Genomic DNA, 14,391 nt, shown 5'->3' with positions numbered 1-14,391 from the left:
GTCAGCCTTCCTGCTCCTCTGATGCTGCTTGGCCTGCTGTGTTCATCCAGCTGTACACCTTGTTAACTCAGAATCTCCAGCATCTGCAGTTCTTGCTATCTCCCCTTGGGATCTTTTATGTTTCAATTAAGCCACCTTTGATTCTTCTAAATTCCAGAGGGTACAGACCTGGCTTGTCTAGCGTAACCTCATAAGGCAATCTGCTCACACCAGGTCTAGTAAACCTTCTCTGATCTGTTTCCAATCCATTAGTCACTTCCTTCCTGTGACCAGCACATACTATAGTATAACTCCAGACTGCCCATTTTACATTGACTGAGTGATTACTGCAGTAATATATATTTGAAATGTGTTGTCATTTTACAGTTTCCAAGTGAAGTTTTTACAGAGGGGAGTATGCAGTGTGAAGTCCAATGGGCGTACAGTTTTGTGAGAATCATTAATGAAAGGAGTAAGCAATAGATATGTTCTTGTTGCTCTGAATCCAACATATCTCAACTGAATTTATTCAAAACCATATCCAGAAATACCGGTCTAGTTTCCGACTCTATTTAAGTTAATAAAGGGGCTACAGTGGTCCTTGAACAGATCCCATTTCAGTGCAGCTTTTTGGAAAAGTCAGTTACTTTGGTGAAATGTTGCACCTTTTCTATTTGTCCTGCAGTCTCATTCACCGCTGGTTCAGAGTAACAGCTGCAGCAACATTCTACCTCACAACCTGACAACAGCTGTCAAGGATTTTGATATTAGGAGGGCACAAGGGCACAAAGGTAGGTACTACGCATTATCTTTCCATTCAGTGTAATATTGAACATTTTCCAATGAACTCTGCTCAATGTGAGATGTTTCTGGTTTCTGTGTAGTTGTGATTATTGTTGATCTCGCTGCAATGTCTAATAGGACTGGAATTGGTGCCGTGTGTGATATTGGTCGTTGTGCAGTGTGCAGTGTTACTGATCTCCGCGGTTTGTGATATCAGTGATCATTGTGCGGTGCGCATGATGTTACCAGTCACTGTGGCAGTATGTAATGTTACCGGTTGCTGTGCGGTGTGTGACGTTATCGGTCACTGTGGCGGTGTGTATGTTACCGGTTGCTGTGGCGGTGTGTGATGTTACCGGTTGCTGTGGCGGTATGTGATGTTACCGGTTGCTGTGGCGGTATGTGATGTTACAGGTCACTGTGGCGGTGTGTATGTTACCGGTTGCTGTGGTGGTGTGTGATGTTACCGGTTGCTGTGGCGGGGTGAGTGACGTTACCAGTTGCTGTGGCGGTGTGTGATATTACCGGTCGCTGTGTGATGTTACCAGTCGCTGTGGCAGTGTGTGATGTTACCGGTGGCTGTGGCAGTGTGTGATGTTACCGGTCGCTGTGTGATGTTACCAGTCACTGTGGCAGTGTGTGATGTTACCGGTGGCTGTGGCAGTGTGTGATGTTACCGGTCGCTGTGTGATGTTACCAGTCGCTGTGGCAGTGTGTGATGTTACCGGTCGCTGTGGCGGTGTGTGATGTTACCGGTCGCTGTGTGATGTTACCGGTCACTGTGGCGGGGTGCGTGACGTTACCGGTCGCTGTGGCGGGGTGCGTGACGTTACCAATCGTTGTGGCGGGGTGCGTGACGTTACCGGTCGTTGTGGCAGGGTGCATGACATTACCAGTCACTGTGGCGGTGCGTGTTTTTTTTTTCAGATTTTAACTTATTATGATAATGTGATATCTTGCAACCTTTCTTTTACAAAATACTGGCACATCAAAGCAATTGTTGATCCAAATCTGTGAGAAACAAAAGCCATTTTCTCTCTGTTCAGTGTGTCTTAAATCTATACCATAAGGTGAAATTTCAGTCTCTGGTTTTAATAATACAGCGCACTTTTGATTGGGTGGTTTTGTAATTCGTAATTTATTTTTCAAAAGTCATAAAACTGTAGCTCGCAGACATCTAAGACAGCACTAGGAAGTGTTCGATGCAGTCAGCAGGTTGGTTTACAGCTGTGAAGCACTCATTTGTTAGATATTTGAGTGTTTGTTCTTTGACAGACCCCATTGCAAAGGTCATTTGGCCTACCCACGTCATGCTGACTTTTCTGTCCACTCAAACTTCCTGCCATGCTTTCTCCTCTAAATCTACCATCATAACTTTCTATTTCCTGCTTCCTCATATATTTGTCTAGGTGCCTGTTAAATGTATCTGTGCCATTCTGTTCATGCATTCATTGTGGGAATGATTCCACATTCTCACCGTTCATGTAAAGGAATTTTTCCTGTTCCTGTTTGGATTTCATGATGAGTGTCTAATATTGATGTCATCCAGTTATGCTATTTCTCACAAGAGGACACATTTCCTCTGGATCCACTCCACCAAAATCTTGCTTTCTACTCGGTTAGCCCTTAATCTTCATGTTGTCAGGGAGGAGATCTGTAGAGACATAGGGATCTAAAGCATAGAAAAAGGCCCTTTGGCCCATCGCATAAGTGCTAGTCAAAAGCAACCACCTAACTATTTGAATCCCATTTTCCAGTACTTGGCTCATGGTCTTGTGTGCCTCGGCATTGCAAATGCACATCTAAATACTTCTTAAATGTTATGAGGGTTTCTGCCTCTACCACCCTTACAGGCAGTGAGTTCCAGATTTGCACATTATATTCCATCTGTCACTTCCTTTTCCACTCTCCTAGTCTGTCCAAGTCCTTCTGCTGCCTCTCCCAGATCATTAATGTATAACATGAATAGTTGTGGTCCCAATACGGACCCTGTGGAACTCCACTAGTCACTGGCTGCCATCCTGAAAAAGGGCCATTTATCCCTACTGCCTGCCTTCTGTCAGCCAATTCTCAATTCATGCCAGCCAGTACCTTGCCCCTAACATCATGGGCTCTTAACTTATTTGGCAGCCTTTTATGTGACACCTTGTCAAAGACCTTCTGGAAATTCAAAGAGATTACATCCATGGGTTCTCCTTTGTCAAACCTGCTCCTTATCTCCTTAAGAATTTTAACGGATTTGTCAGGCATGACTTCCCCTTGACAGAGCTGTGCTGACTCAGCCTTATTTTAGCTGCACTTCCAAGTACTCCACAATCTTGTCCTTAATAATGGACTCAAAAATCTTACCAATGACTGAGGTCAAGCTAACCAATTTATAATTTCCTGCCTTCTGCCTCCCGCCTCCCTCCCTTCTTAAACAGGGATGTTACATTAGCTATTTTCCAATTGTCTGGCATCCTCCCTGGCTCCAGTGGTCCCTGAAAGATCACCAATTCCTCCAAAATCTCCTCAGTTATTTCCTTCAGAATTCTGGGGTATAATCCTTCTGGTCTGGGTGATTTACCCACCTTCAGACCTCTCAGCTTCTCAGCACCTTCTCTTTAGTGATGGCCACTACACTCACCTCTGCCCCCTGACTTTCTTGAAGTTCTGCTATGCTGCTGGTGTTTTTCGCTGTGAAAACTGACACAAAGTACCTATTCAAGTCCTCCGGCATTTCTTTGTTCCCCATTACTACTTCTCCAGCCTTATCTTTCAGTGGCCCAGTGTCCACTCTTGACTCTTAATTACCTTTTAGATATATATTAAAAAAACTCTTGCAATCTCCTTTTATATCACTGGCTAACTTCCTCTCTCTGTGTATGCTTCTGATAAAATAATGATGAGAACTGCACACAATATTTAAATGTGGTCGAACCTAAGCATCATTTTGGATTGAGCATACTTCCCCACTTTTCAACTCTGTCCAATTTCTGTTCAATTCTGTTAGAGATGAAGCCAAGTGCTTGGTTTTTTAAAAGGTTTTGTTAACCCATGTCACAACATTAAGAGATTGACACTCCCTTAATGGTCGTATTTTCCTCACAGTCATCCTTTATCAATGTGTTGTTCCATGTTCCTTGATAATTTAATTTCACTGTTTTTCCTTGCCTTCCTAATTTTTGTTAACCTTCTCTGGATCTCTTTGATTTCTCTCTCGTCCAGCACTGCTTTGCTATCTAAGCAGTTATTACCTCTTTTCTAATCTTCAGTTGATCCTTTATGCCTGTATTCCTCTTAGTGGAACTTATTTTGTCTGTTCTCTATTGAACAACATTTTAAATGTTTCCCATTGTTGTTCAACTTGTTAGTTGTTAATATTGGTGTCCATTTTATTTTCACAAGTGATCTATTCTCCGCCCCTCAAATTAAAAAGTTCTCCCATCTTATTAGCTTAATTTTCAGCATAGTTATGTCCTTCTGTATCATCATCTTAAGGTGCGTCATGCTATGATCACTACTACTTAGATGTTTTCCTGTTTCTCTTTATCTGCTCTGGTCCCCCCCCCATTAATTCAGTAGTGAATCTCCTCCATTCTATGACCAATCCTGCTCACCATTTTAAATGTGCAATTAATCTTGATTCTGAACTCGACCATGGGATAGCTTTGTTGCCACCATCCTTTTGTGCAGGGATGGATAGGCCCTGGTCAGTGTAGTGTGGAAGAGAAAATCCAGTTTTTGGTCTAAGTAGAAAAGGCTGTTTCAACAGGAAGCAGTTATCCCATGTTAAGCAGTTAGTCCCAGGAAACATTGCTCTGATAGTCTTTATAACAATGGCTATGAGGGGGACCTGGATTATCAAGATTCTAAGCTGTTCTACCCAGAAGTCAGTACAATGTAGGTCGTGCTTAAGGTATTCTTCATTATTAACCCTTTCGGACCCTTACAGCCTTTATAACATTACCTCATTGAGCTTTTTATGTATTGAGTTAGACAGCAGTTCTTTGTCACCCTTACCTACCCTGGCTATCCAACTAATATTGAGGTAGTTAGACACCCATATGATTAATGTTCTGTGGTCTTTATTCAATTTGCCTATGATTTGGTTGCCTACAGTTTGATGAATCATTTTGTAGCTTAAACCTCTTATCTATTTGGAAGACTACCATCATTATATTATCTAAAATGAGTTGAGTTGCTCCACCACCCTGTTTTCCATATATTTTCAAAATATGCTGTGCCCTGCAATGCTTAGTTTCTAGTCCTGATTTTCCAGTAGCCATGTCTCAGTAATCCCTATGACATCTGGTGCATACCCTCCCCTGCATGGCTGCCTCCAACTCCTGCTCTTTCAGTTGGACCTCCTCTCTCCTCCTCCCTTCTCCTACCTGTGCTGCTCCTTCCACACCAGCTGGATTTACTGACCCTCCTTCTCAAGATGCTCTGTAGCTGCTGCCCACCCTGGCACCTTGGAGACTCCTAAAACATGAACCTCCTCAACTCCCACAAATCACTGCCTGAAATGTGAAATGCCACAAGTATTTCCTTTTGACTTAGCAGAGGTGTTAAATTACATGCAGTATTTTGTGAAATGCTGACAGAAACTGATGATGGCTTGTCATTCCAGAAGCAGAGTTAGTCTAGATGTCTGTGTTCAGGGAGTGAGGAGAGGGTGTGTTTGTTCTCAGTGGGGACACTAATGGCCACAACCCTCCAGAGCCTGCTGACCCCTGCTGAGAAAGGTAAAGTCAAGCCTAGTGACCCACTGCCTCCTAAGGATTCCTTTACCTTAAGCTCCCTTATCAAGCCTGCCTCATTGCACAACACTAAATCCAGTATTGCCTGTTCCCTGGTGGGCTCCACCACGAGCTCCTCCAAAAAGCCATCTCGTAGACATTTCACAAATTCCTTTTCTTGCAATCCACTACCAACATGATTTTCCTAGTCCACCTGCATATTGAAATCCCCCGTGATCACTGTGACTTTGCCTTTCTTATACACCTTTTCTATCTCCTGGTGTATCTTGCGCCCCAGCTCCTGACTACTGTTAGGAGGCCTGTACACGACTCCAGCTATGGTTTTTTCACCTTTGCGGTTCCTCAATTCTACCCACACAGATTCTACACCATCTGACCCTACTTCGTTTCTTCCTATTGATTTAATTTCATTTCTCACTAATAAGGCAACCCCACCCCCTCGGCCCACCTGCCTATCTTTTCAATAGTATGTATATCCTTGGATATTCAGTTCCCAATCCTGATCCCCTTGCAGCCACATCCACCTCTCTATTATCCTTAAAAGCAACATTAACAAAACTTACCAATGTGATTGGATAGATATTAACATATATTTGCCGTATTAACATAGCTGCTCCACATGTGGGATCTTGACTTGCCCAGCCTAGCCCGCTATAGTCCTTGAGATTTCACCATGACTTTCGCCTCCAGTTAAACTGCCCCAACCACCCTTGATCCAATGTATTTTTAACTCAAAACAAAAGATTTTAAAGGAAATCAAAGTACACCACTTTTCTTTTAGCAATGTCCCAATCATGTTTATCCCAGAGTTGACTGCAGCAATGTACATGAAATTGATCTGGAATGTCTGAAGAGTCTGGAACAATTCTGCAGAGTTTTGTGACCAAATGGGAAGCAATAAGCCTTTTCTTTTGTGCAATATATAATTCATCTGCAACTGGGTTTCAACAGTGTAATCTGGTTGGGGAAATGCTGTTTGATTCAGAACGTTGAGTAATGCCTGCACTGAATGCTACAGATAAATCGTCAGTGTGCCGTTGTTTATTTCCTATTATGTCTGGTTAATCTCTTTGTATAGATGCCTTGGTCTAACCAAGGCATGTTGTCAGTGTGCCAGTGGTGGTTGTGTTCATTAAACTCTCTGCGTAGCTGATTGTGCATACTGTGTGCTCACTGACTAACTATTTGACCCTTCTCTTGTCTGCAGGGAAAACAAGAAAAGGTATGAAATTTGATTTGTCTCTTGGTTTTCTTTGCATTTGCCACTGCTGGGGCTGTAAGTTGGCACACCCTTACTCTTCCGCAATTTACTTTTTAATGTTTACTCCTTCATGGGATGTGGGCTTTGCTGGCAAGACCAGCATCTTTTGCCATCACTAATAAAGAAATCCTTGTTAGTCAGAAAATGGTGTTGGGGAAATTGATGGGGTTAAAATCCGATAAGTCCCCAGGGCCTGATGCTATGCATCTCAGAGTACTTAAGGAAGTGGCCCTAAAAAAAGTGGATGCTTTGATGATCATTTTCAAGCATTCTGTAGACTCTGGAAGCGTTCCAATGGAGATAGCAAGAACTGCAGATGCTGGAGTCAGAGTCAATACAGTGTGGAGCTGGAGGAACACAGCTGGTCAGGCAGCGTCAAAGCAGCAGGTAAGTCGACATTTCCTGCTCTTCTGATGCTGCCTGACCTGCTGTGTTCCTGCAGCTCCACACTGTATTGACAAGGGTTTCAATGGACTAGAGGGTAGGTAATATAAAAAAAATCCACTCTTTAAAAATGGAGGGAGAGGGAAAATGGTGAATTATAAGCCGGTTGGTCTGACATTGGGGTGGATGGTGGGGAAAATGCTGGAGTCAATCATTAAGAATGTAATAACTGAGCATTTGGAAAGCAGGGACAGAATCGGTCCTGGTCCGCATGGATTCACTAAAGGGAAATCATGCTTGACAAATCGTCTGGAATTTTTTGAGAATGTGACCAGTAGAGTAGACAAGGGTGAATCAGTAGATGTGTATCTGGACTTTCAAAACGTTTTTGACAAGGTTCCACACAAGAGATTAGTAAAGAAAATTAAAGCTCATGGTAATGGAGGTAATGTGTTGACATGGATAGAGAACTGGTTGGCAGACAGGAAACATAGAGTTGAAATAAACGGGTCCTTTTCAGAGTGACAGGCAGTGATGAGTGGGGTGCCACAGGGTTCAGTGCTGGGACCCCAGCTGTTCACAATGTACATTAATGATTTGGACAAAGGATTTGAATGCAATATCTCCAAATTTATAGATGACATTAAACTGGGTAGCAGTGTGTGCTGTGAGAAGAATGCTAAGAGGCTGCAGAGTGACTTGGACAGACTGGCTGAGTGGGCATATATTTGGCAAATGCAATGTAATATGCATAAATGTGAGGTTATCCACTTTGGTCGCAAAAACAGGAAGGCAGGTTATTATCTGAATGGTGGCAGTTTAGGAAAAGGTGAGGTGTAGCGAGACCTGGGTGTCATGGTGGAACAGTTGCTGAAGGTTGGCATGCAGGTGCAGCAGGCAGTGAGGAAAGCTAATGGCATGCTGGCCTTCATGGCGAGAGGATTTGAGTATCGGAGTAAGGATGTCTTGCTGCAGTTACACAGGGCCTTGGTGAGGCCACACTTTGAGTATTGTGTGCAGTTTTGGTCTCTTAGTCTGAGGAAGGACATTCTTGCTATTGAGGGAGTCCAGCAAAGGTTCACCACACTGATTCCCGGGATGGCAGGACTGACATAGGAAGAAAGACTGGATCAACTGGGCTTGTACTCGCTGGAATTTTGAATGAGAGGGGGGATCTCATAGAAACATATAAAATCCTGATGGGACTGGACAGGCTAGATGCGGGAAGAATGTTCCCGATGTTGGGGAAGTCCAGAACAAAGTGTACCAGTCTAAGAATAAGGGGTAAGCCATTCAGGACTGAGATGAGGAGGAATTTCGTCACCTAGAGAGTTGTGAAACTGTGGAATTCTCTCCCACAGGAAGCTGTTGGGGCGAGTTCATTAGATATATTCAAGAGGGAGCTGTACGTGGCCTTTGCAGCTAAAGGGAACAAGGGATATGGAGACAGAGTGGGAGTGGGGTACTGAGATTGCATGATCAGCCATTGAAGGGTTTGAGCTATTGAGAGAAGCTGAATACGTTGGGACATGTTTTACCCTGGAGCGCCAGAGGCTGAGGAGTGACCTTATACAGGTTTATAAGATCATGAGGGGAATGGATAGGATAAATAGCCAAGCTCCTTTTCCCAGGTAGGGGTGTCGAAAACTAAAGAGCATAGGTTTAAGGTGAGAGAGGAAAGATTTAAAAGGGACTCGATGGGCAGCTTTTTCATGCAGAGGGTGGTGCGTGTATGGAATGAGCTGCCAGAGGAAGTGGTGGAGCCTGGTACAGTTTAAAAGGCACCTGGATGGGTACACGAATAGGAAAGGTTTAATAGAATTTGGGTGAAGTGCTAGAAAATGGGACTAGATCTGGTTAGTGCAGATGACTAGGAATGAAGGGCCCGTTTCTGTGCCGTAAAACTCTGTTATGCCTGATGGTTGGTTCAAGTACTTCTCTCAGAATGGTCACTCGATAGTACAGCACTTGACTAACGATGAAAAGTGACAGTTTTTTGAGCCTCTTTATCTTGAACTCCTCAGATTACACAACGCAACATTTCAGATGATCTTAACAATTTAAACTGCATCAGAAACATTGCTGATTGGGTGACGTGTTAACTTTAGCTGAGGCATTGCCATGAGGAAAGGAATATGTTCGAGCCTTGCACCTTTTCTGAATTACCCAGGAGATGGGGAGCCTATAGTTCCCCACTCATTTCTTCTTGGCAGCTCCTCAGCCAATCAAAAGCCTTTTTTCCTGTGGAGCTGATTGTTGAGCTGATTTGAAATTTGACGTTTGTTTGATTGTCCTTATGAGTGCACGCGGAAAAGCTTCAGTGACATGGGTCCTTTTTTCAGTAACATCCGAGTCACAAAATTATTTTTTGCTACAGCAATCTGCAGGAAGATAGAAGTGCACTTAGACTATTGAGTGAGTCTCTTATTCTTCTTCTCTGTCCCTGAAACTTAGGCCTTAAAAATGCATTTCAATTCCTGACTTTGGCCAATTTTGAAATTGTTTGGAAAAACAAAATAGAATAGAATGTGAGTCTTGCTAGAAAAAAAAATACATTTTGTCAAAGATTTTCACCTTGCACGCAAGGACATTTTACAAGAATACCAATAAGGAGAAACTAACATTTATGCTGCATGTGAGGACAGTACTGATTTGTTGGCAAGTAGACTCTGGTAGAGGTAATACTATAGCGAATGCACCAATTAATGATGACAGTTAAGTGCCATGGTATATTTAAATTTTAAATCAGGCAGATTGACTCTGATTGCTGTAGCAAATGTCAGTCACCTATTTTGTTGAGTTGAAACAGGCAGAATGTGTGTACATGTTCTTTCTGTTTGTAGATAGCGGGGCCCTCTGTACTAATATATGTAGCTTCCAACACATGCAAGCACACCACACTGTGAGCCCAACTGACACACCTAAAATTTGGTGTTAGCATGGTTCTCTGCACACTCTGGGTTATGCAGTGAATGTTAACTACTTTCAGAGTCACATCTGACGTTGCATGCTGTATTGTAAGTTTTGCAAGCATGGGCTGGTTTAGCACAGTTAGTATCCTTGTTTGTTGCGAAGAGCTGAAGGGATATGCTGTTTGATACAATCCACCGGTCTTTGGGTAAGGCCTACATGTCTAGCATCATACAAGCACTGAAATTCTTATTCTGTATTACTCATTTGTTTGATGGGTAGAAAATCTTCTAGATTTGATGGCAGTATCCTATTAATGGTAAATGCCACATGTGGTGCTAATACGTAATAGCAGCGTGAAACAGCTAACTTCAATTCCTATGACTCTATTGATCAAACTGTTGAAATATCTTACCCTTTGCAGACAGAAAGAACATGTACTTACACTGCCTCTGTTTCAACTCAGCAACATCGAGGACTACCATTTACTGGTTAATTTCTCTGACTAATCACAGTTAAAATTTAAAATTTAATCAAAGCTTGGCAATTAACTGTCAGTCATCATTAACTGGTACATTCTTTATGGCAATGCCTCTACCATTCAGCACTGTCCTCTATCACAGTATAAATGGCAGTTTTTCCTTATCTTGGTATTCTTGCAAATTGCTTTGACAAAATATGTCTTTTTCAGCAACGTTCAAGTTCTGTACTACCAAGTGGCTATCTGGAATAAAATCTAATGTAACATTTACTTTAAATATGAATATGACTGAGATAAATGGCAATGAGCACCTTGAGTTACATCTTACTCCGAAAAAGAATTCAGACACAGACCATGTCAGTAAATAACTTTCACATGTTCACATGTATTCATGGTTTGCAAGTTTGTATGGGTGAATCTATGTTCCATTTTTGTTACTACAATGTACATTTAGCAGCATGAAATTATAGGAAACACAGTTTTTAAAATGGTTTTCATTAGTGACATGGAGAAAATTTGTTATTTTGATTGTGTTTTCTTTTGCAAATCTTCCAAAGGACCAGCCTCTCATTCCAAGGGGACTCGTAGAAAAGGTAAGTCTCATGAACCATAGGGATGACTTCTCCACTTGATTAAATAATTCGGTAGCTTCTGTGCCAGATGTGCCCTACATCGGGTTTGTTCTCTAACAAGATGCTGCATTACGAATGGGATTTATAATGGGATGTCACTATGCGGGGGAGGGGTTTGTAATGGGATGCTGTATGAGGGGCAGGGTCCTTGAATGTGATGGTGCATTGTGGGTTTGTTTTGTTGCAATCAGGTTCCATAATGAGGTGCTGTCATAGCATGCAGTATTAGAAATATGTTCTATGATGAGATGCTGTGTTATGGGTTGGTGTTGGAATGGATTGTTCTGTTATGGGCTCTCTGGGCAACTGTGCTTTATTTTCACATCCTGCAGGTAAACCATTCTTATTTAACTTTTGAGGAGCACGGGGTGTATTAAGTCCCGTGATTTGAAAGAAAGGCGAATAGGCTTTATGCCACATGACTTACTTATGAAACTGCCACAAAGCGGAGAATTCTGTAGTGTTGTAGTGGAAACTGGCTTTGTTTTTTATGTTCGCTCTGTGTTTAGTATCTGCATGAGTCATCCGTAGTGGTCTAGGATCTCTTCCAGTTCAAACCCAATGTTTACACACTGAGGGAGTTTACAGGTGCAAGTGGATGCCCCACTAGCCCAGGCTTTAGGGATGAAAAGGTCTTCAGTATCACAACGTGTGTTCCAAAGATGCATAAAGTGTGCGTTATGCAAGAGAGCTTGGAAAAAATGCTGTTTTGTTTTGGTGGCTTACTGCAATTGGCCAGCCCCTTAAAGTTCTCCTTCTTCTGAACCTACTCTGGCCATCACCCTTGTTGGCAAGCTGGCTTGGTTGACGTTCATGTGTTGTCTGGGCTCCAAGCAGCCCCTGTATATTTACACTGGGATAGATGGATGTCAGCTGGGAAACGTTGACTGGAATATTTGAATTCTGTGCCAGCTAGGAATTTGCAGCCTAACTATTTGCAGCTTTCATCTACTTACAGCAGTTCTCAATAGTGCTCACCTCCATAGATAGCGGCATACACAACAGCAGAGTCAAGAATGTAGGACTTTCACTGGCCGACTGATGCTCCAAACACATCCTTACTCTTTTCCCAGCTCACAGTAAGCCCCATAGGCTTCATGGCTAAGACCCTGGCCTTGAGCTAGATATTATGGGTTTGAATCCCATCTGGAAGGAGGCAAATTTTTTTAGAGTTGCACAGACCTTTGGTGGGGGTGGACAGGAAAGTGGAGCTGAGACCATAGCCATGATCTTAATGAGCAGGCTTGAAGGGCTGAATGGCATTCATGCTCCTAAGTCCTATGTTCCTGTCTCCCCTGTGGTCAGGATGCCTTTGTTGGGCTGTTTGATCTGAAGAGGTAGTATTGTCATTCTGACAGTGTTGTATATGCTGATTGTAGACCTTCCACTGGATGGTATTATACTGTAGAGGTAACTGTGGAAACAGGACAGATGGACCTGGTGGGTTTTAGTTTTACTGGTTTGTGTGACTGTGTGCCGGGATACCCTCTCACACTGCAGAGGGTTGGTCAGATCATGAGGGCCATGAACCCAGCAGCCAATTCCTCTTGACACAACTTCACCCCTTTTTTTTCTTTCGCAGAATGTGAGCATTACCATCTGGGTCAAAATAGATTGCTTATCCCTAACTGCCTGTGAACTGAGTGGTTTGCTAGGGCCATGTCAGAGGGCAGCTGAGAGTAAACCAAATTGCTGTGGGACTAGAATCACATGTAGGCCAGACTGGGTAAGAACGACAGATTTCCTTCTCTAAAGGGCATTCGTTTTCACAATTGTTGAAAGTTGTCATAGTCATCATCACAAAGACTAGCTTTCAATTCCAGATTTTGTGAACTGAATTTAGATTCCACCAGCTGCCATGGTTGGATTTGATCCCAAGTCCCCAGGGCACTATCTTAGGCCTTTATCTCATTAGTCCAGTGATGTTGCTGCTAGCCTGCTCTGTGGACTACCTTTTAATGGCCATCTGTTGTGGACTGTCTGATTGGCCCCTGCTGCTTGATTGGTGAGCTTCGATTGGTCCTTGTGCATCTGGTGGATTCACCTATAGAGAAAAAAGGACGACTGAAGATGTGAATCATTGGCCAGAATTTTACATAAGGCCAGGAGGTGACCTGCCAGGCTCAGAGGTGGGTTTTAGGTTTGCAGAGTAGATGGCAGGACCTGGAATGGGATTTGGTCAATTAAGAGACCGCTTACAGGTCCTCCATGACAGACTTGCTGGTACCATCACAGTGTCAGCAACCTCAGCTGTACCACAGATAGTGGCACTTTTGGAGACAAGGTCAGCTTCCCTTCAGCTGTGGTAGGCCCAGGCAGGTTCCAGGCAATCCTTGGTGGCAAATAAATCTTTCAACAGCAGCATTTCAATATCTGGGGTGGCCATTGCCATCAGGTGTCCATCCCGTGAGCTATGCAGCATCGGTGGACAGACCAAATTTTGGACTCGACCAACAGCTGAGCAGACGTCCTGCTATTAGGGATGGAGATCTAGGCCCATTCCAGCTCAGCAAAGCAGGAGCAGGAAACTTGTTATCATGTCCACACTTGAGATAGGCTGATTTGTCAGGGTGAGTTATTGAGGGGTGGTCACTGTATCAGAGTTTCTGACCATGTGAGTACATGGTTCCTGTCAGGACGAGCAACTGAGCACTTAGTCAAACATGCTCGAAAGAGCAGGAGTGAAATGGCAAAGTGTACATTATGCTGAATGGATCTCAAAATATGTTTTCAGGAGACAATTGATATAGTGAACGTTGATGGATGTCATTTGTTAAGTTTTCCAGAAGGTATATGGTAAGGTTCCGCATGCAAGTCTTAACAAAATGCAAGTGAGTTGGAAGCAGATTATTGACTTGGATATGGAATTGTTTGGATGACAAAGGTTGGGATCATGGGTTGTGCATGAATCACAGAAGGTAGGTCTGCAGGTACAACAGGTAATTAGGAAGGCAAATGGAATTTTGTCCTTCATTGCTAAAGGGATTGAAATAAAAAGCAGAGAGGTTATGTTGCAGCTGTACGAAGTGCTGGTGAGGCCACACCTAGAGTACTATGTGCAGTTTTGGTCTCCTTACTTGAGAAAGGATGTACTGGAACTGGAGGGGGTGCAAAGGAGGTTCACTAGGTTGATTCTGGAGTTGAGGGGGTTGGCTTATGAGGAGAGACTGAGTAGATTGGGATTATATTCATTGGAATTCAGAAGATTGAGGGGGGATC

General features: G+C 43.2%; 1 protein-coding gene across 1 annotated transcript in view; it reads left to right on the top strand.

Moving 5' to 3' along the window:
• The window catches only part of phldb2b (pleckstrin homology-like domain, family B, member 2b), a 145,919-nt gene that overhangs the window by 111,015 nt on the left and 20,513 nt on the right, over positions 1 to 14,391 (top strand). The window contains exons 17-18 of the mRNA XM_048602552.1: positions 665 to 770; positions 6,712 to 6,842. Of these exons, the coding sequence (XP_048458509.1) occupies positions 665 to 770; positions 6,712 to 6,842 (237 nt within the window). The remainder of the gene's footprint in view (positions 1 to 664; positions 771 to 6,711; positions 6,843 to 14,391) is intronic.

Source organism: Rhincodon typus, chromosome 11 (genome assembly GCF_021869965.1).
Source record: "Rhincodon typus isolate 14 chromosome 11, sRhiTyp1.1, whole genome shotgun sequence".
Classification (NCBI taxonomy): Eukaryota; Metazoa; Chordata; class Chondrichthyes; order Orectolobiformes; family Rhincodontidae; genus Rhincodon; species Rhincodon typus.
The sequence above is the reverse complement of the archived record's forward strand: the minus strand, read 5'-3'. Positions and strand labels throughout refer to the sequence as shown.